Raw genomic sequence first — 20,912 nt, forward strand, 5'->3', positions numbered from 1 at the left:
AGACGATCTACAAATAATGCATACATACAAATAAATAAATAAACAGAAATAGGAATACAGATATATCCAGTTGTGGATCACTTAATGATCGGGATACATTCTGAGAAATGCGTCATGAAGCGATTTCCTTGTGTGAGCATCGTCGAGTGCACTTACACAAACCTAGGTGATCTAGCCTCCTGCACGCCTAGGCAAAGGGTATCGCCTATTGCCCCTGGGTTATAAGCCTGTACAGCATGTTACTGTACTGAATACTGTATGTAATTATAACGCATTGCCTATGCCCGTTCAGGATGGCTACAACAACACTAGGCAATAGGAATTTTTCAGCTTCATTATAATTGACAGTGATCATATACGTGACCACTGCCGTGTATGCAGTCATCATTGACTGAAACATCATTGTGCAGTGCATGACTGTATATACACGTGTGTGTGTGTGTGTGTGTGTGTGTATACGAGTATATATATAGTATATATATATATATATATCGAGAGAGAGAGGAGGAGAGATACTGAGAGAAGAAGAGAATTATGAAGCAAATATGGCAACATTTTTAAAATGGGAAATCACTGTAAAGGGCGTATTGGAGTTCTTTATCCTTACCGGTTTTCATAAAGCTCACATTATTTCAAAATAATTAAAACATATGTTCACATTGATGGTGAAATAGAAACTGTGTAATCTTTTTTTTAAAGGATATTTTGATAGTATGTATAAAAAGCCTTAAATTCTATACTTTTAAACTAATAATTCTACTTTTAAGAGTCAAGATTAAGGAAATAGTCTTTGACGTGTATAATGATTTACACATAAAGTGTTCATCACAGAATTTTATGTATTACAAAGATGTGTTATTGCAAAATCTTTGTAGTCTCCTAGATATATATCATCAGAAGATTGACTTTCTGGATATGTCTGTATATGTACTCTGTAGTCTTTAGAACTCATGCTGCAGGGAAAGAATTTATTGTTTTGGAAACATCCAGAATATTAAAAATGAAAACAATCTAGTTATAAAGCAATTACAATGATTTCTTTTTCCATTTTTTTGTATTGGTAAAATACACATAACGTAAAATTTACCATTTTAACCATTTTAAGTGTACAGTTCAATGTAGTAAATATGTTCATAATGTTCTACAACCATCACCACCATCCATTTCCAGAATTCTTTTCATCTTGTAAAACTGAAACTCTGTACCCATTGAACAATAATTTCCCCATTTCCCCCTCTCTTCAGCACCTGTCAACCACCATTCTACTTTTTTGTCTTTAGGATTTTGATTACTCTAAGTACCTCATATGAGTGGAGTCATGCAGTATATGTCTTTTTGGGATTCGCTTATTTCACTAGCGTAATGTCCTCAAGATTCATCCACGTCGTAGCATATGTCACGATTTCCTTTCTTTTTAGGGCTGAATAGTATTCCATGTGTGTATACATCACATTTTGTTTATCCATTCATCTGTCAGTGGACACTTGGATTTCGTCCATGTTTTTGCTGTTACGAACGATGCTGCCATGGATATGGTTGTATATAATGCTTTTTTAGGAAGTATTTTGCTCATGAACTTTCTGTTCATTGAAATGATACTGCAAAGGCAACCTATAAAATGTTGGTAGTAATTTTCCTAAGTAGTGGCGATTCTCTTTATTTTAAGTTAGTTGGTGTTTTTCATGGAACATATAATATGGGTGGGAAAAGATCTGCAGCGCAAGTGTTTAGGTAGTTCTCCAGTTAAATGTACACAGCACAGTTGGAAAACCTCTTCTTCATAGTAACCATAGTTATAAGTGATAGTAATACTATTTAAAATTCAATAGCAGTAATCCCACTCTAAAAGACATATGGTCCCCTTAATAAGAATGGTGCTAATACTATTACTATATAACTGTACCTGGTTTTAGGTCAGTTTTCTCAAAATATGTTCCAGAGACGACCTGCATATAAATCAGCCCGGATGATTATAAAAAATAAATAAATAAAGTACTTTGAATAAAAATCTCTGAAGTTGAAGTCAGTAAATATACACTTGCATAAAGTTCTCCAAGTCATTCTTATTTATATGAAGTTGGAGAAATCATGTTATACGTAAATCTGATGTGTTAATTGGAGTTAGAACAACATGAATAATATTTAACAATTTGTTCTATAAAAGGATCACACTATATATTCTTTGAGTAGAACATACCCATTTAAAAAATATAAATGCAATTAATGAAGACTGTATGTATTTTAGAGGGGCATTTTTGTTTAAAGTGATGCATATCCCTATATTCTATACATGTTTGGCAATATTCACGGAATCCTGTCCCTTTGTATCTATCATAAGATGACTTTGTGTGTTATGTACAATATATATATGTTAGTTTTTTAATCCAAATTCATAATATAAAGCACTCTAGAAACTTCATGAGAGAAGCCTATAAATCCATGAGTTGGATCTGAACTAGAAATGAACTACCTACTTGTATTTTAGGGGCACTGATCCATTTACTACATTTGTTCATTTTCTGTGCTTTTATCTATCCAATGTCAAGCCTATTCATTACAGATGGGAAGAAATGCATGCTCTTCAATTGAGTGCTTATATGAACAATGATTCATGCTAGTCAAAATTACTTAATTTGGAGTGTGTACATATATATTATTTTCTTATCAAAATGCAGGTTAAAAGGATCTGTCACATCTTGCATATGGAGCTTAGCAAGCACTTTTAGGAAAGAGTTGCTTCTTAATTTTTAAGTGAAAATGTTCTCTGTATTATGGTTCTCTTTACTTTGTTTTTAATTTCAGATTTTGTTGACGGACCTATACACCACAAAGCCTTACTTATATCTGTGACTGTCTGTAGTTTGCTCTTGGTCCTTATCATTTTATTCTGTTACTTCAGGTAAGTTTCCAACATGTAGATGTAGAATTTTGAGTTTATAATATCTTTCTCATACTACTATACTACCTGTTGATGTTTTCTTTTTTCACACAGCTTTCTTTGACCTAACTAGATCTTAGATTTCATTGATAATATCAGTTACTATTGATAAGATGGATATTTGTCCTAATGAAGCTATTAATAGATACCTATCTCATTTCTGCTTCAGACATCAAAACTAACCAGACAAATTTCACCCCTAGCGAAATTAGAGTAGTTAGGAAATTAAGGAACTAGTTACTGTTGAGTTTGATTCAAAGCAGAGAAATTAGCATGTTGAACTTAGAATCACTCTAGTAATTCCCTATTTCCTGAGTTAACAATTTCCCTGCAGTATTGAAAGATTTTAAAGATAATTTAGAGATTCATTATTAAAACAAGTTCAGGTACTGTATTAAAGTTAAATATAGTGGTTACAAATTATTTTTAGTCACTAAGAACTTATTTTGTAGTTTGTGAAAGGCAAAGACCTTTAAATTCATGTCACTTCCCTTTTGTAATACTCATTTATAATACGATTCTATAAATGGGAGTTCATTCAAATAAATTGATTTCTAATTGGAGATATAATTACTGACAAAAAGTTTTTAAAGTTTAAATTTATTTCATTTATCTACAATATTGCTCTATATATTACCTTAGATGAGAGTTAGCTATAATGTCTTTTGGAAACCAAAAGTTTGCATTCATCTATAATTAATTAGGAACTTAAAGGGAAAGATTTTAGGAAATGAATATTGGAGTTATATATAAACATTAACAGAATATAACCTGCTGGGAAATAGTCAATGGAAGGGAATAGAGAAGAAAAATTGTAGATGGTTGACACTAAGTAAAAACATGTAGTTTACTTTAAAAAATAGATTAGGAAAATAATTATGATTTGTATTTTAGAAATCATAACTGAGGGTGATAAATACTGTGCATTTAAACTTATATTTATGTGCTAAAATAAAACCTGCCAGGATTAATGTTTTATCTGTAGTGTTTTGCCTATATTGCAATCGAGTGTCTAAAATGTTCTTCCTTTATGTATCTTTAGGTATAAAAGACAAGAAACCAGACCTCGGTACAGCATTGGGTTAGAACAGGATGAAACTTACATTCCTCCTGGAGAATCCCTGAGAGACTTAATTGAGCAGTCTCAAAGCTCAGGAAGTGGATCAGGCCTCCCTCTGCTGGTATGAGAAGAACATACCTTGTATTTAAAGGAAATGTCTTCTGAGAGGAAATGTCAATAAATACAGGGTTTCATTTTCCTGAAACAGATACGGCAAGACAAAGAGAACGTTCTGTGCAATCAGTGAGATCTCAGATCTCAGATGCAGGGCTTCATGGTAACATTGTGACATATTGGGGGTGAGGTGATTGTTTTTTAATGTCAGTGTATGGTTACAATCCAAACCCTCAGACATTCTGATCAAGAGCAGATTAGAAAACATTAAACTGGTGCCATCTTCCCTCTGTTTTCAGTAAGGATTGCGTTACTGCACTTTGGCCTGGCTTTTGAAGGCAAAAGTATTACAACCAACTGGGATCTGAGTGCTTTTACAAAGGAAGAAGGCTGCATTTCAGCTGGAGGGCTTATGTTTCAGAGTGAAGTCCTGGCTTTTCCATTCTGGAGAGGTTTAATTTTCTGATGGTCAACACTGCCAACCTTGAAGAAAATATATACTGAATCCAAGGCACTTGCTCTAATGAGAAAAACAGTTGGTTCCTTTATGGACCATTCAAAAAGATCGTTGGGACTCGGGATGGAAATACCAATTTTAATGAGAAATATTTTCTTTTATAACTCCTTTTTTTATAACTCCTTTTATAAAGATTAGAATAATTTTCCTAATCTTTATTGTCTGGTTCTGACTTGGATATCTTGTTTACTTTATTCCTTTAGTGACCTTTAATTTAGTACTAAAAATAACTTTTAAAAAAAGTCTCAAGCCAAGAATTTATTTTATAACATTTTTTTGGACATACAAAAAATGTATATATTTAAAGTGTAGAACTTGAAGAATTTGGAGAAGAGTATACATTTGAGAAACCATCACCACAATCTGTGCCTTATACATATTTATCACCTCCAAAAGTTTTCTCCTGCCCTCTTTATCATTATTATTATTTTATGATAACAACACAGGATTTACTCTTGTAGGAAATTTTTGAATACACTACATCGTTTGTAACTGTAGACACTATAGATCTCTAGGATTTACTCATCTTGCATAACTGAAACTCTGTACTCTTTGACTAATACCTCCCTTGGAGGTAAGAAAGCAGCAGCAAACCACTTGCGAAGGAGGAGTCACTGTGACCAAACTGCTGCTACTTAGGATACACATTTTTCTTATGTAAAAGTTCTTATCAAATTGCTTGATTTTTTTAATTCTTAGAATTTAATTAATATATAGCAATACAAATTTTATATTTAAAAATCTTATTTTAAAAGTACAAATGTTAACATCCCCTTTGATATTTATGAATCAGATACTCATGCTCTTGGAGTTGAAAACGGTTTGCTTTCTCCTTCTAACCCATCTTTCTTATTACTGTGGAGGTATCTCTCCAAAATCTTTGTCCTTACTACGTTACTTCCCTGTATAAAACATTCTACTATCCAGTAGCCTTTCTGGGTCTTCTTTCTTAGCTTGGTCTGTGGGCATTCCTCTTCTCCCACCTTACCTCAACCTACTTCCTGCGCTCTGTCAGCCTTGAGAAACCTAATGGTTTCTTAAATACAGTTAAGTCCTCACTTAACATTGTTGATTGGTTCTCTGACTTTAAGTGAAACAACTTCTAACAAAACCAATTTTACCCTAAGCTAATTGACATAAACAGGAATTAGGTTCCTATGACATCTTGTCAGGCTTATAACGAACTGACATTGCACAAAACAACGTTTTTTGAGGACCTGCTGTACAAAATATCTTTTTAAAGTCCATGTCTCTTTGTAAATGTAATATCTTTATGGAGAGTTCCTCAAACTTATGGCTCAGGGCCTACTTCATGTATTATCTCTGAGACAGCTTACCCCAGGCTGAGGAAGTCTGTTTATAGTCTTCTATCATAACATTTGCTTGTAGTATCAATACAGCAGTTTAAAATAACTGTTATAATGGATATTAGTGTTTCTGTATCTTTAAGTGGACTCTCATTCTTTAGGGGTGGAGATTACATTTTGTTCACTTTTGTATCCCTCTGATTGGTTAAAGGGGCTATTAAATAATTTGTTTTAAAAGCTTTCAACTCCAATTTTTAATATCTGTGAAAATACTATGCTATTTCTATAATCTAAATACCAAAAAATAGAATTTGGCTTTTATCAAAAAATGGTTAAGAGTAGCCAGACTGCCAGGATACCAATCCTGGATGGACTGGCCTTTACAAATACGATCTCATTTAATTCTCATATCAACCGTGTGAGGTAGTTCTAGAAATACAGCCCAGATAGGTCAACTAGCACTTATGTGGAGAAGCCAGGATTCAAATCCAGATGATCTGCCTCTAGAATCTGTGTCCTGAACGTTTGTGAGATGTGAACCAAATACTGGTTAAATAAAACAAAGAAATGCATTTGATAGGGGCAGGTGGGAAGGGGGATCCCATAAAACCCAGTTCAGTGAAGAAAAAAAATCTCAGTATTACAGATTTAAGATCGTATTGTAAGATAATGCAAAGTGTACAATATATTATTATGTGAGTATCATACCTTAAATACCAATTTGTTATTTCATTAACATAAGGGGACAATCCATGCTTAATGTGTACTGGGGGTGCCAAAAAAATGTATACATTTGTATTTGCCAATTGTCTCTGTCTCTGTCTCTTTCCCTTTAAGGAAGGAATATCATAGGGTGGTTGTAAGAATTAAGATACTGTATGTGTGTCTTATATATATATGATATTTATATACCTAATTGTACCCATTTTACAGGAAACAATTCTTTTTGGAACCACAATTATAAGTGATTGTATCTTACAGATATTTTATGTGAACAATAAGCTTTCAAAATAGATATCTAAGAATGTAATATAGATTAACAGTTTAGGTAGAGAAAGAGCAGAAACATTTACTAAATTAAATAAAAAAATAAATCACATAGTGTTTACATTTTTCAAGTTCCTTTTCAGGTCCTCAGATATTATAATAAATCTCAAAATACAAGTATAGTTTTAATTTTTCAATATAATTTGTTGATACTTTTTGTCTTTGAAATAAGTTGTTCCTATTTTTTCAAGCATTGCCAATGCCATCAGTACTTTCATGAAATTATAAGATATATTAGCAATAGAAAAGAAAAGGATGCAAAACAGTTCGTGAGGAAATATTCCATAGATTTACATAGCAATGCTTTGTCACATCGGTAAATGAAGTATAATAGTCCTTTAATAAATGTGTGAAGTTGCCTCTCAAGTCAATAATTTAACTATGTACTTGTGTTTTGGGCTCTCAGCTGCTTAGTGCTCTTGACGCTTCTGTTCCCTCACGTGGGAATGGAAGTGTACTGGAAATACCTCCTCGCATAGCATGTTTGGTTACTACGGAAGGAAGGCTGCTCAGCACATACTCTGTTCCTTATTTCCTTCAGGCTGAGGGGCTTAATGGCATGTCAGCAATGCTTTTATTTTTCAATCCTGCTTTTAGAAAATTTTAAAAAGACCACTTTTCCCCCAAAAGCTTTTAATCTGATAATATTATTACTGTTAATAGTTATGGCAATGGATAGCATTATCTCTTGAATCCTCCATATGCAAAAAACAGAACTAATCCTAGTTGGTAGACATCAGTGGTAAACAGAATGATGGCCGCCCACAGGTACATGTCCTAATCTGTAGAATCTGTTATTTTACCTGGTCAAGGGGATTTGAGATGAGATTATTCTGGATTATCTGGGTAGATTCAACGTAATTACATGGTCCTTAAATGTGAAAAAAATACGTTTTAAGTGTATTTGATGCAAAGCATATCTCTGCATACAGTTCATTTCAGTTTTCTGATCAGATCTTATTAGAGTTCTGTGCTAGCTTCTTTCTATATGAGTCCCCAATTATATAAATTGTCACTCATACTTGGCCCCTTCAGTTATAGTGTTCTTAAAATATTTTCTTGTAAACACAGATGGGATAAAGATTATGTATAAAGTGACATTTAACCTCTATGCCACTTAACTCTCCTATTTTCTTTTTCTTTGTCTCTACTGCACTCTAATTTTTCAGAGCTTTCTCCAGCTCTAATCTGTTGTTTTACCTGTCCATTTTACCATTTTGATTGGGACAATTAACTGTCCATTTCAACGTATAATTTTCATTAGTTTCTTATTGCTTGCTTACTTTTCATTCCATCTTCTTTCTTTATATATTTCATGTAGCATTCCTCAGCATTCTATCTCTGAAAATGCCAATGTCTGTACTCTGGAGGGGTTAAATATATCGGGATTGTTTCTCTTGATTCATTTATAGTAGCTATTTCCTTTTGTTTTGAGGAATTTATTCTGTAGGATCTTCTCTTTTTTCCCTTCCTTCTCTCCCTCCCTCTTCTCCTCTCTGTCCCTCCTTGGGGATTTCCTTTATTTACTTGTATTGACATAAGAACATCCAAACCTGTAAAGAATTTTTATAAAAATGTAATTGAGCCAAACAGAGGATACACCTGGAAGCAAGATCTCAACAGACTGAGAAAAATGCTTCTCAGATTGGAAGTTTGCAGCTTCTTTTATGCATTTGAAATTAAGGAGGGAAAGTACATAAAGGTGGGAGAAAGCAAGGCGAGATTGGATTACAGGATAGTTAACAAGATTACGTGCTCTTGCTGGTGGTTTAGATTCTGAGGGGCCTGAAGAGAGGCATTTCAAAGGTGTGTTAACCCAGATGCACTGAAACAATAGACAGGGCTTGCTTGAGGCAAAGATAAACCTTTTACTAAAGAAGTTGTATGCCTGTGGTATGGCTGCCCACCATGACCTGCTCTGTTAGGACTTTATGATCAGATCACTGTGAGGTTATTTCCTTAGAACCCCTTTTTTTGAACATACTTGTGAGCCCAACAATACGTTATAGTTTTTTATTTCATATATTTTACCCGTGATCAGCTTATATGGTAGCAAGAATTCCTTCCAAGTACCTAGTAAGTTACTGCAGTGGTGGGATGTGAAGTATTATGCAAATGATTTCCTCAAGAGAGGATTTGTATTTGATTTTGCTGGAAGCCATGGGGTGCTACCACCTAGGACAAATTTAGCATCATTCAGTGGTCCCAGCTTCATGCTGAAGCCCTAGGTTCGGTTTCTTTACTTTTAAAGGGATTAACATTTAGATTCTGGATCCCAGTGTTGGTATCATTCTTAGCCCAGACCTGGCTGAGCAACCTGGCTTTTGTATGTGCTTAATGGTCATCGTTCCCTGCTGTGGTCTCAACGCTTTCCTTCCTCTTTTCCTCCCTGTTTTCTTTCCTCCCTCTCTCCCTCTCTCCTTCCTTCATCCCTCCCTGCTTGAAGATTTCCTTGAGTATTTTTTTTTATGTGCCCAACCATGCATTACAATTTTGTCTTGTATTTTATTCAAGTGTGGCATGAGTCCCTTCAGAGTGTCTAGTATCCCACTATAGTGGTAGAAGTGAAAAGTACTTTGATCTACCACACTGGGAACCCATTTAGGTTTTTTTCTCGATGAGAATAATAGGTAGAATGAAATAGTCAATAATAATTTGGAAGCAATATTTCAAACATTCAAAATCCACACTCAATTTCAAATCTCAAATCTTAAAAGAGGACACATAAATACATAAATAAATACAAATAACTTCTCTATATAAAGGAAAACTGGCTAATTCTGTTTTACATGCTGTAATTATTTCATCTCTGGAGAAAAATAGATTAAACACATCTGTAGTGCTGTGAATATACTAACAGTGTGTTTTGGGATTTAACAGGTTCAAAGGACTATAGCTAAGCAGATTCAGATGGTGAAACAGATTGGAAAAGGTCGCTATGGGGAAGTTTGGATGGGAAAGTGGCGTGGCGAAAAGGTAGCTGTGAAAGTGTTCTTCACCACAGAGGAAGCCAGCTGGTTCCGAGAGACAGAAATATATCAGACAGTGTTGATGAGGCATGAAAACATTTTGGGTGAGTCTGTATAGCAATGTTCAGGGTTTCCTAGCTTTCCTCTATTTTTCTGTTAACATCTGCATATTAACTCATCTGTTTAGCCCTATTATGAAATATATAGACATTTTCTTCTTGGCGTGAGTCCAAGAACATCATAAACTTCTAAATGGGAGACATCACAGGAGGAATGATTAAGACACTTCTATGAATGAATGGAGGGCTGGAAATGGAATACTCTCCAATTTTTTTTTTTTTCCTTGAGGAACAGGAAATGTGTAATACCAACATTTCTTAGGGTTTCTTAGGGATTTGAAGGAGCACATTTTTCTTTAAATGTTTTGAAAATTTACACGAATTTATCTGCAGGGTTTATTTATATCCAGAGTTTATATAGATAATTGATTTCCTTTTTATTTTCCCAAATTAGAAATGATCTAGCTGGATCATGCAGGGGGAAAAAGTGTAAGCTAATCAGAAGTGTATGCTTTTTAAACAGTGTCTTAAGTGTAACTATAATGCCATGAGCTATTTACTGTGAACTTAAACTTAATTTGAATATCAACACCTGAAATTTCCCATTTCCCCTACAAACTTAATGTTTCTCTCTACTGTTTTGATTGCCTCTGATTGGTCTTAGTAATTTCGTATTGTCATAGGCATAATCAGAAAACCGAACGAATTGCTAAACAAAAGATACCTCTGACAAAGAATAATAGTTGAGAAAATGAATTATTCCTAATATTCAGAAAACACTTAGCTCCAAACTTTTTTGTCTTTTTTTTCTTTTAGGGTTCATTGCAGCAGATATCAAAGGGACAGGGTCCTGGACCCAGTTGTACCTAATCACAGATTATCATGAAAATGGTTCCCTCTATGATTACCTGAAGTCCACCACCCTAGATACCAAATCAATGCTGAAGTTAGCCTATTCTTCTGTCAGTGGCCTGTGTCATTTACACACTGAAATCTTTAGTACTCAAGGCAAACCAGCAATTGCCCATCGAGATCTGAAAAGTAAGAACATCCTGGTGAAGAAAAATGGAACTTGCTGTATAGCCGACCTGGGCCTGGCTGTTAAATTTATTAGGTTAGTATCAAGGTGAACTAGTATGCTTTTAATAATTCTTTTTTATCACTTTTTATAGATTATACATTTTGTAGTTCAGTGCTACTAGGGTATGTAGTTGAGGAGGAATTTTATTAATTTTGACTTTTCTTGAGAGGGGAAGAGAATATTTTATTTGCAACGTATCATGTTTCCATCGATCCTATTGTTTCTGCGCTCATTGGTGTCCTGGCTTTGAGACAGTGTTAGATTATCAGGCTCATAGCTGCCATGAAGCTACGGTATTGAGGAAGGAGGTAGCAAATGTCTTCAGAATTCTGAATAACAGTTGAAAGTAGGAAGAGCTTTTAGGAATGATCTATACATTATGTAGTGATAAAGGCAATGTTTTTATATGATAAAAGAAAGATAACTTGCACAGGTGTTCTATGAGAAATGTTAGAAACTAATAAACCAAACACAGCCAGTATTCAACACTATTATATTGTAACGTGAAAAGTGACTATAACACCTGGACCCATAAGTCAGTACGTGCTGTAAAATAGTGCTTTTCAGACCCCTGGGGGCTCCTTGGAGTGACATCAGTAGCTTCCACAGAATAGGGAGGTGGAATGCCGCATAGTTGGGACTCTCTTTTGCTTACACTCACTCTCATCAGAGCAGCACCTTTTATCTTGCAGGTGATTTAATTAGGGAAAATGGTTCCTCTGCTTTGAAAATAAAACAAAGTGAGTTTGCAAACCACAGGCAGGGAGGGATCATCATATAACTACCTTTTCCAAAACTCAATTTAGGCTTAGCCTTTATTAAATTATTGGACCCTCTTGTGGAATTTTTTTGAAAGGGTAGGACAATGGTCCCAAGGGAAAGCCATGGAGGTGATTAAAAGTTTGGAAAATAAAATTCATGAGAAAGGACTACTGGAGTCATATTGTCACCTAGAAGTGAAGACTGAGGTGTGATTTAAAAATAGACCCCAAATATAGGAAGGTCTGCATCATTTCGAGGAGGGCAAATTGAAGTTCTTGATCTTTAAGAACAAAGCAGAAGGAAATGATTTGGACTGTAGACGTAAGTTAGAAATGTGAACCCCCTGCCCATAAAGATGATTAAATCCTCTCTCTCTTTTGAATTCCTTTTATTTTTTTGACCTACAACTGTTTTCAAGTCTCCTTTACACAAAAAAATTCCCATTTTGCTTCTCAAATTACCACCCTCTCTCCTTTCCTCCCCTTTTAAATTTCTCAAGAGTTCTAAAAAGTAATCTGCTTTCACAATCCAGAAAGTCATAATATCTTGTAATTTGGTTTCTGTTCCTTTCTCACCTGAAGGGACACCAATGATCTTAGTCTCCATAAGGCTTTCTCGTTGTCATTCCACTTTACACAGCACCTAAGCCTCCCTTCCTTCTGTTTGCGTGATGTGCCTTTGTATCCCAGGTTCACCTTCTTTCTTTCTGGAGATTCTGCTTTCTGTCTACTTTTTAAATATTTTCCCACTGCTATATTTTCGGCCACATCTGCTTTCACTTCCTACTTCCCAGTTTTGCTTCATCCATTCTAAAATGTGAGGTGTCCGACATTTCCTTTGTTCTTTAAGTTTTTGGTTAGCTCATTTGAATGAATTCTGTCTCCATGATATTCCCACTTGAACTGGGCCAGTGTGGATCCTGTCTACCATTTTTCTAGATTCTGGAGTAAAGCATTTTGTAGTTACTTCCTCTTTGTCTTGCCTATTTCTAATTTTTTCTATATGCTGCCAACTTTATTTTCTTGAAACATACTTTTAGACAGCATAATTTCATAGTTTCCTATAACTTTGGGTTAAAATATAGTTTCTATTCTGAGTAATTTATACTTTGTCATACCTTCAAGTGTTTTTAACACACTTTTATCTTTATCTGAATACCTCAAATCCCCTCTTCTATTTAGATAACTACTACTAATCTGCACAGTTTCTTCCTTTAGGGAGCCTATTATTCCTTTACACGTCTGACTTTAAGTTAGTCTTCTTGCATCCTCCCATGTGACCCCGTGCATGCTCCCATGACATTTCTCACAGTGTTGCACAGTAATCATTGACTACTTATCCATCATTTGCATTGAAGACTAAGCTCTATGAAGGTAGATATCATGTTTTTCTCAAATGTGCATCTGTAGTCCCTTTCCTTGGTGCCCATTACTTAAGTATTGCTGCAAAATCTTGTATAATGGATAAAGGAATGGTTCCATCCGGACTGCATAGTGAAGGAAAAAACGCACCTTTTCTTAGCTCCAGAGAGCCTACACGCTCTGGATTAAATCTACCTTTCCAGTTTTATATCCTACAGACTCTCCAACTTGTATGCTTTCTTTTGCAAGAAAGAAAACTGAGCTACTTGTCTTTTTTCTCCATAGACATGTTTCTACTGCCTTGCTGTTGATTACAGTCTCTAATTGGAAGCCCCTTGTTTCTCCATGTACATAAATCCAATCTCAAAGTTGCCTTTAAGTCACTGTACTCATCCCCCAACTAGGAATAATGACATCATGTTTTCTACTCCTGTAGTAATTTCCTGGCCCTTGTCTGATGATATTATATTTATTTTAGGACATGCCTCATCGTTTTTACTAGTCATTGGGCAGCTTCAGAGCAGGATCCATGCCAAATTAATTAATGTATTTCCCATTTGACATGCCATTGTGACTTACCCATTATAGGTATTCTAACATTGTTTTGAATCAATAAATGTTGACTATATAAAAGTAATTGAGAACTCATTTTCTTTGTAGACCTTAAAACAAACAAGGAAAGTGAGTATCTGTAACATTTCTGAAGCTTAGTGTGCTTAATATAAGGGGAATGAACTGAAGGACCTCTTAAAGTTCATGCAAACCCTGATTCTAGGAAATGGAGGGCAGTACTTTAAGGGATAATGCAGAGATTTATTTGGCAAAAAGACTAGTTCATCAAGAGAGTAAAGATCTGAGGATCCTGGCTCAGATGTACAACTGACAGCCATGGGATGCACAGAGTTCACATGGCTAAAGAGTGATTCTGGAACCGTTTACGGTTCTGGGCCTCAGTTTTCTCTTCCATTAAACGGAGGTTGTGTTTGTTAATTTCAGATGTCTTTTTCATATTTTTATTTTCTATGTTTCAAAGGCACTTTGTTCTTCTCAATTTTTGAGCCTCACTTTAAAACCTTTCTGTTTCTTTGGCTTCTCCTGTCTTCCTGACTTTCATATTTATGGGGCGGTGTGTCTGCACGTGTACACACATGCAAATAGTTAGAGCCTTTTATTACAAACGGGGTCATAGCTAACCCAGTCTTGAGTTCTCAGACTTCTTCTGTGACCTTCCTGTGAGAACTTTTAATCTTTACCATGGTTTCTACATGGTAAGTGTTCTCTCAGGCTCTTAAGTCACCTGTGGGAGGTTCCCAGGGAAATTGCGAGGCACGGAGATAGCAGACCGCTTTAGAGATTTCCTGCTCACATACTTTTTTTTTTTTTTTTTATCCTGTATTGGTTTCTTCACATACTCTCTGGAAAATGGTGTAAGTGCTGATGCATTTCCTGCCCAACAGAGGTTTAATCCAGGTGAGGCCATGGCACACATTACCATTGCCCCAAATCTCTCTTGGGAGGAGAAAACAATAACACGTGCAATCCCTTGAAGGAACTTAACAAAGCTTTTCACTTTTTACTCTAGAAGATCAAGCAACCCCTCTGGTACTTCAGTGTCAGAATAATAAATGTTCCCTGTTTTCTTAGGGGGAAAATAAATCCTGTCTTAGGTCTCTCAGGTATTAAATCTTAAACAGAAATCTTACAATGAAGAGTGGGCTATAACCCAGATCTCCCAATTGATGTTTGTCAAGTGCAAAATTGCCTGAGTGCAAAGGAGACAGAGTGGCCTAGCCCAGAAGGCACTAAATTTCCTCAGATGTTGCTATTTTTAGCACCATGTCTGATTTGTATACTTAGTAGTTTTTTTGTTTGTTTGTTTTGTTTTTTTGAGAAAAGTGACATGGCTAAATGACTTGCCAAAGTCACAGAACTAAGCTAATTAGTGACTGAATCAGCCCTCCCTGTCAAGGTTTCTGCAGCCACATCCACCTTCTGTTGAAGAGTTTTCAGTTCTGAAGTTCTGTGTCTAAGAAAGCCTGAGATTTTTCAGGATTTAATCATAAAAGCAATGAATCCTGTTGAAAAGTGCAACAGGAAACTCTCCTCTTTGGTTAACATCTGACTGGGCAGAGTTCAGTGCAGCAAATCACTTCCATAGCTACTTATAAGATGCTCCAGGAAACACAAAGAAACCTGCATAGCCCCTTCTTCTAAAGACTCATAGGAGTTGTTTGCTTTGGTAGTCTTTCTAGGAACTGATTTAATATGCTCCAGTCTATGTCATGTGTGGTTGATTTCAAACCCCAGTTGTTAACCACAAGCAAACCAATGGCCTCCCTCACTTATCTTTTGCTCCCCCCTCCTTCTTTCACTGTTCTTAAAAGTTCAGTTCCTACTTTTTAAAAAGCTTTTAGATTATCAAGGGTATAAAATGTTTGCTTCTTCTCTTTTTCTGTTACCCTTTTATCCCCCTTCTCCGTCTCTCCCTATTCCTCTCTGGTTTAGGCATCCAGCAGAAGACCCCTGCATGTGCCCAAGGGCTCAGTGAGGTAGAGTCACCTTGTTGGGGCCGGCAGTGCCATCTCCATGCTGGCTGTCATGGCCGCAGCGGGCTGTGCATGTGACTTTCAGAAAGTCTCCTCTCCCTTCAGTTGATGGTCCAGTGGGAATGTCCACTGTGCTGAACCACGCAGTGGCTTTTTCCTTTACATAACACTTGTAAGAATTCCTGCTATGGATATATAATTAAGAAGCTTAATTAACATGGAAAATACTGAATATAAAACAAGGTTAAGACAGATACTGTATTTTTGAAACCCTCTTTCATTCTCTGCCACCAGTATACAAATCTTTTGCCTGCCCGTCATCCAGTGCATGGTGCCGAGGGTGTAAGGCGTACCCTGCTCTCCTGAGGCCAGCACATTCAGGATCCTAGCTGGAGGCTTCACTTGCAGCCTCTCTGCATCAACAGGAGTTCTCTGATTCCCTCCCTCCATGACTGTGAAACCAATGGTGCACCCACCTCTCCAGGTCCCAGTACCAGATGGAAGAGGACCTCGCAGGCAGTTAGGTGGTTCACTTATGTCTGTGGACATGAAACTCGACTGCAGTGAGCACCGTATGCCCAAGTTCTAAACAATGTCAGTGCGAACATACATCTCCCAGTGGGTGCATTGCCTTCTCCATCCCCTCTGTTGTCAGCCCCTCCCTGGCACCTGCAGAAGAGAAGAGGAACATCTTGGTTTTGTATCTTTTCCTCCCCTGCACCTCTCTTTGTTTCATAGGGCCCAAGTCTTTGTTGCCTTCCCCCTGCCTGAAGCAGCTGCCTGGAGCGCTCTCACCTCTGTGTCGTCCTGGGTGAGAAGCGCCTCTCAAAGTGTGCACACACCTTGGAGGCCTTTGGGTCGCCAGTGCAGACCTCTTACTGCACCACCTGGCGTTTCTGTATCATACTGCTGTCTTCCAGGGGGCTTTGGTGTGAAATATGAACTTTGTATTCATGCCTCTTTATGCAATCCAAGCTGAGGGCATCTTGCATTTTAAAATCGAAATAAATTTAGATGTTGTCATCCTCACTCCTGCCTAATACAGTAGGGAGCTCAGCGTCATTCACAGTGAATCTGTGCATCCTAAAGAACTTGTTTTCCTCTCTGCCTTATCAGCCTTATACCTCCGGTATTTCTTATACCTTTTCCACGTGATGTAGCTGCTGGCCCTTTTCGTCCCAAAACACCATCAGCTCAAGGTTGAAGACATCTTTACTAAGATGTGTTACAGGCTATTGCATAAAATTTAGTTATAGACTTTGTGCTACCAGAATGTGTTTCCTGATTTTTTATTTTTTTCTCTGCAGAGGGTTAACATCTTGTCATGACTCTAGGCCAGATGGGAGACCCCCCCACTTTTCCCTAGTTGACTTGGCCCTTAACCCTCAACCTCCCAAGTTGCTCTTCCTTTTTTACTCAGAAAATTCTAGACATTTTTGTTTTATTTGTTTCCGCTCTCCTGTCGCTAAAGTTCTCAAAGAAAATTACCCATTAAAGTGTGATTCTAAAACAAAAGAATTTTTTTATTTTCCCTGGAGAGGAATTTACTTGACATCCCTCAATTGATTTTATTTTGTTCAAATTACATGTTTATTTTCTTCCAGTTCTACTTAAGTCTGTGGTCCTCATATTAACAGGGACAAGTGGAAGCACTAATTATAAAAACACAAATGGATACAAATAGTCTTGTAAATCTCTAAACTCAGTTCTTCAATCAGGACCCCTGTGTGTAAATACTTCCAATACTTTTCCATGAGAAGGGAGAAGGGAGATCACATTTCCTCTGTAGTGAATGCAGCATCCACAGTTTTGATGGAATATTTTCAGTTCTCCCTGGTGGACACTCACCTTTGTAATTTTGTCTAGTTTATTTAGACGATTTTTAATTTTCATAGCCTTATGCGTTCATCGTTGAAATGTGCATTGTCCTTGTTACTTATCCTGCTGAGTTCTTTTTATTTTTAATGTATTTAATTATATTTTAAACATACAGAAAAGTATAAAAATATTGAGGCACTCGTGACACTTTAACATTATAACAAATGTTACCAATTTGCCTTATTTTATCTGGTCTTTCTTTTTAAAAGAAATACAATGTCGAAGATAGCCCGGTTGCATCCTTTTCCTTTTCTTCATCCCCTTGTATCCCTCCAGAAGTAACCAGTACCCTGAAGTTGGTATTTATCTTTCTTGTATATGATTTTATAATTTGACTACATATATTCATATATATACATATAGTAGCCAATGCAGTAGCTATGTTGTGGGTTTGGAGTTCTTTTTTCTGACTCTGTCCTTTGTGTGTATCCATCTTTTTTTGCCAACCTTATTTCTCACTCCACCTTGCCCCTCCATGGAAAAGAAAGCCGGAGAAAGCTGAAGTCGCTCTGACCTTTTCTGCTTCCTTATTTCTCCTTGGTGATTTTCTTCCTTACTCCATACCCTATTCTTACATGTTCTGGGCCGTCGGACTCTACTTCCTGTCTCTTTTTCTTCCTTTATTTTTGGTGTCCCGGCGTTCATTCACTTTAATTTCTGTTTGTGGCCTTGAAGACTTCTGACCTCAGTTTTTCTCTGCTCTTATTTGGGACAGGTAAGATGATATTTCTGACAAGCTGAGAGAGAAATGTAGTTTAATTACTTTCAAGTATAGAAACACTCCCAAGGGAAGAAGGGGCAGAGCTCTGTGTGTTGGAGGATCTGACACTTTGTAATATCAGATATAAATTACTTATAATTAGCATGTTTGCTGTTTAAATGTAGTGCTAAAGTGTTTGCCATTAGGTTAATAATCATCTTTTGCAAAGTTAATTTGCCTAACAAAATTCTATTTATTCTCCTCAATATCAGTAATGTCTCATTTTATGAGCTATACATAATAGAGATTTTTACATTTCTCTTTAAATTATCCAAAGTGAAGTTTACTGTAAACAGATTATTTTCCTTTAAAGTGTATTATTTACCTACCATGTGCAAAGTGCTATTAGTGGAGACAGACTGGGGCTGTACTCTTCAGGGACATACCACATGGTCATGACAGATATTCAGGGCTGAGAAGAAGTTACAGCCTTAGGCAGGAAGACAGATATTTATTCAAATACTACAAGATGAGGATATTTATTCAGGTACTGTGAGATAAAACACCTAGTGGGCGGAGAGCAAGATGGACAGGGAGAGCAGTGCTGAGTATTCTTGGCTTGTGTAAGGAGCTGTTTTGGGGGAGTTTGATGGACAAAATAAAAATCCTTGATTGTGTGTTTTTCAGTGTTTGAGAAAATGAGAGTATAGAAATGAACTGTATATATATATATATATATATATATATATATACACATATATATATATATATTTACACACACACAAACTATATATATATATATATAGTTTGGCCATCATAAATCATGATTCTATCATTAGGTAACAGTTACCTTTCAGTTTTCCAATAGAGGTTTTGATATTACATATTCCGTTAGCTCTCTCTGACCTCCCACATCCAAACAAAACATTAAGGAGCTATGAGTAAGAATGGAAAGGAATTGCCTAAAATCTTTATCAACTGTGATCAGTTGATATTTCTTTGATCTAAATGCGCTCCTGTAAGGCCCATGCTAAGACTGTTCTTGATTTCCTTCCCCACTACATGTTCTGAAATATAATTGAGGCTCTTTACCAGCTTCTTGCCACCTGCAGACACCCTACCTGGGGACACCACTGTCTTTCTCTAATGACTCAAAATTATAAATTCTAACATGCTTACAACACATTAATGAAATAGCCACTGTGTGTTCACAGGAGAGGTGTCCTCAGTTGGTAGAAGAAGAGGAGAGAACTTCCTTTATATTTGAAGGTGGAGCTTTTGTAGCATCTTTTAAATCTGATATTTTCCAGTTTATCATTAAGCCTCTTCATAGCTCCTTTTCCTTTCTTACCATTTGCGATTTAGGTACACAAATGACATTTTTCTATTATACCATGTGGATAAATATTAAGAAGTCATGTTTTAACGTCTTTTCCTAGTCAGAAAAGAGCCCCGAATACTAAGACTTACATTTGCAGATGGTAAGGAATACCAGATGTTTAGTGTTTTTCATTTAACAAAATTTACATGTTAACTTTTATTTTAAGAAAATAGGCTCCTTCAAAGTTGTAGCTCCTAGAAGATCACAAGGGGACTGATGAGTACACTGGTGACTCGTCTGCTACAATAGCTTTAGGTTAGATTAAGGATTTTAACTAGAAATGAATTTTAAAAGGTTCTAAGAAAGATGCTTTATATTTGTAAGTTTTAGTAAATGTAAACAGTTTTGAGATATAGAGGGACATTTGCTACACTTTAAGTTTTTTGCTACCCTTTAAGTTAGCGTCAAATGACGCTACATATTTTATGTTTTAGAAGATAGAGATTGAGGCAATAAGATCAAACCCAGCGGGTTGTTTTTTTGGTTTTTTTTTGTACAAGCCACCAGTGTTTTGGTAAATTCAGTATTTGTCTATGACTCAGCGTGATAAAAGGTGATTATCTGCCTGACTCTTCAATGTTGAGGAGGAAAAAGCTTGTAAATGCTTGAGAGTCAATGAGTGTGATGAAAAGAAAAACAGACAGACACTTTCTTAGGAATCAGGAGATAGGAAGGTTTATGCAAGACTTTGCACAAACTTCAGTTTAATAATGGAGTTTTTGTACCTTTTCTGTTTCATAGTTTCTACATCCATCAAAACTGAGATTTATTGCTCTTCTTCTTAATTCCACTAGTTTCTATTGTGGTAGTCCTCATTCAACTTCCACTGTGCTTAGTTCTGTGCTGGCAGCGATTTTACACATCTCATCTTTAATTGTCAACCTATCAAGTGATAGTAGTTCACTCTTTCTGAGACATGGCTTCGGAACTCCAGCTCCCGCTCACAGCACTGAGGCAGTGGTTCTCAAGTGCCAGTCTGCAGATTGGTGTCCATCCATCATGAATTTCCTTCCAGTCTATGGGAAGTAATAACAAATGGATCCTGTTGTGGAATTTTCATAAAGCTAAAGATACTGTATTCAATCATTCCTTTCCTCCTTTTATTAAAAATATTTGTTGATTTACAAAATAATAGTGATAGTAGAAAGCTTTGTTTATAGGTCCCTGCTTATCAAAGTAAAACGTTTGCAAA

At 36.2% G+C, this 20,912-nt stretch overlaps 1 protein-coding gene across 5 annotated transcripts in view; it reads left to right on the forward strand.

The window, feature by feature from the left end:
• BMPR1B (bone morphogenetic protein receptor type 1B) overlaps window positions 1-20,912 on the forward strand; it is a 368,296-nt gene that overhangs the window by 340,864 nt on the left and 6,520 nt on the right. For all 5 annotated transcript variants that reach the window (XM_033106682.1, XM_033106685.1, XM_033106686.1 and 2 more), the window contains 4 exons: window positions 2,803-2,899; window positions 3,981-4,119; window positions 9,864-10,056; window positions 10,828-11,125. In XM_033106682.1, coding sequence (XP_032962573.1) covers window positions 2,803-2,899; window positions 3,981-4,119; window positions 9,864-10,056; window positions 10,828-11,125 — 727 coding nt within the window. The remainder of the gene's footprint in view (window positions 1-2,802; window positions 2,900-3,980; window positions 4,120-9,863; window positions 10,057-10,827; window positions 11,126-20,912) is intronic.

This window comes from Rhinolophus ferrumequinum, chromosome 5 (genome assembly GCF_004115265.2).
Source record: "Rhinolophus ferrumequinum isolate MPI-CBG mRhiFer1 chromosome 5, mRhiFer1_v1.p, whole genome shotgun sequence".
Taxonomy (NCBI): Eukaryota; Metazoa; Chordata; class Mammalia; order Chiroptera; family Rhinolophidae; genus Rhinolophus; species Rhinolophus ferrumequinum.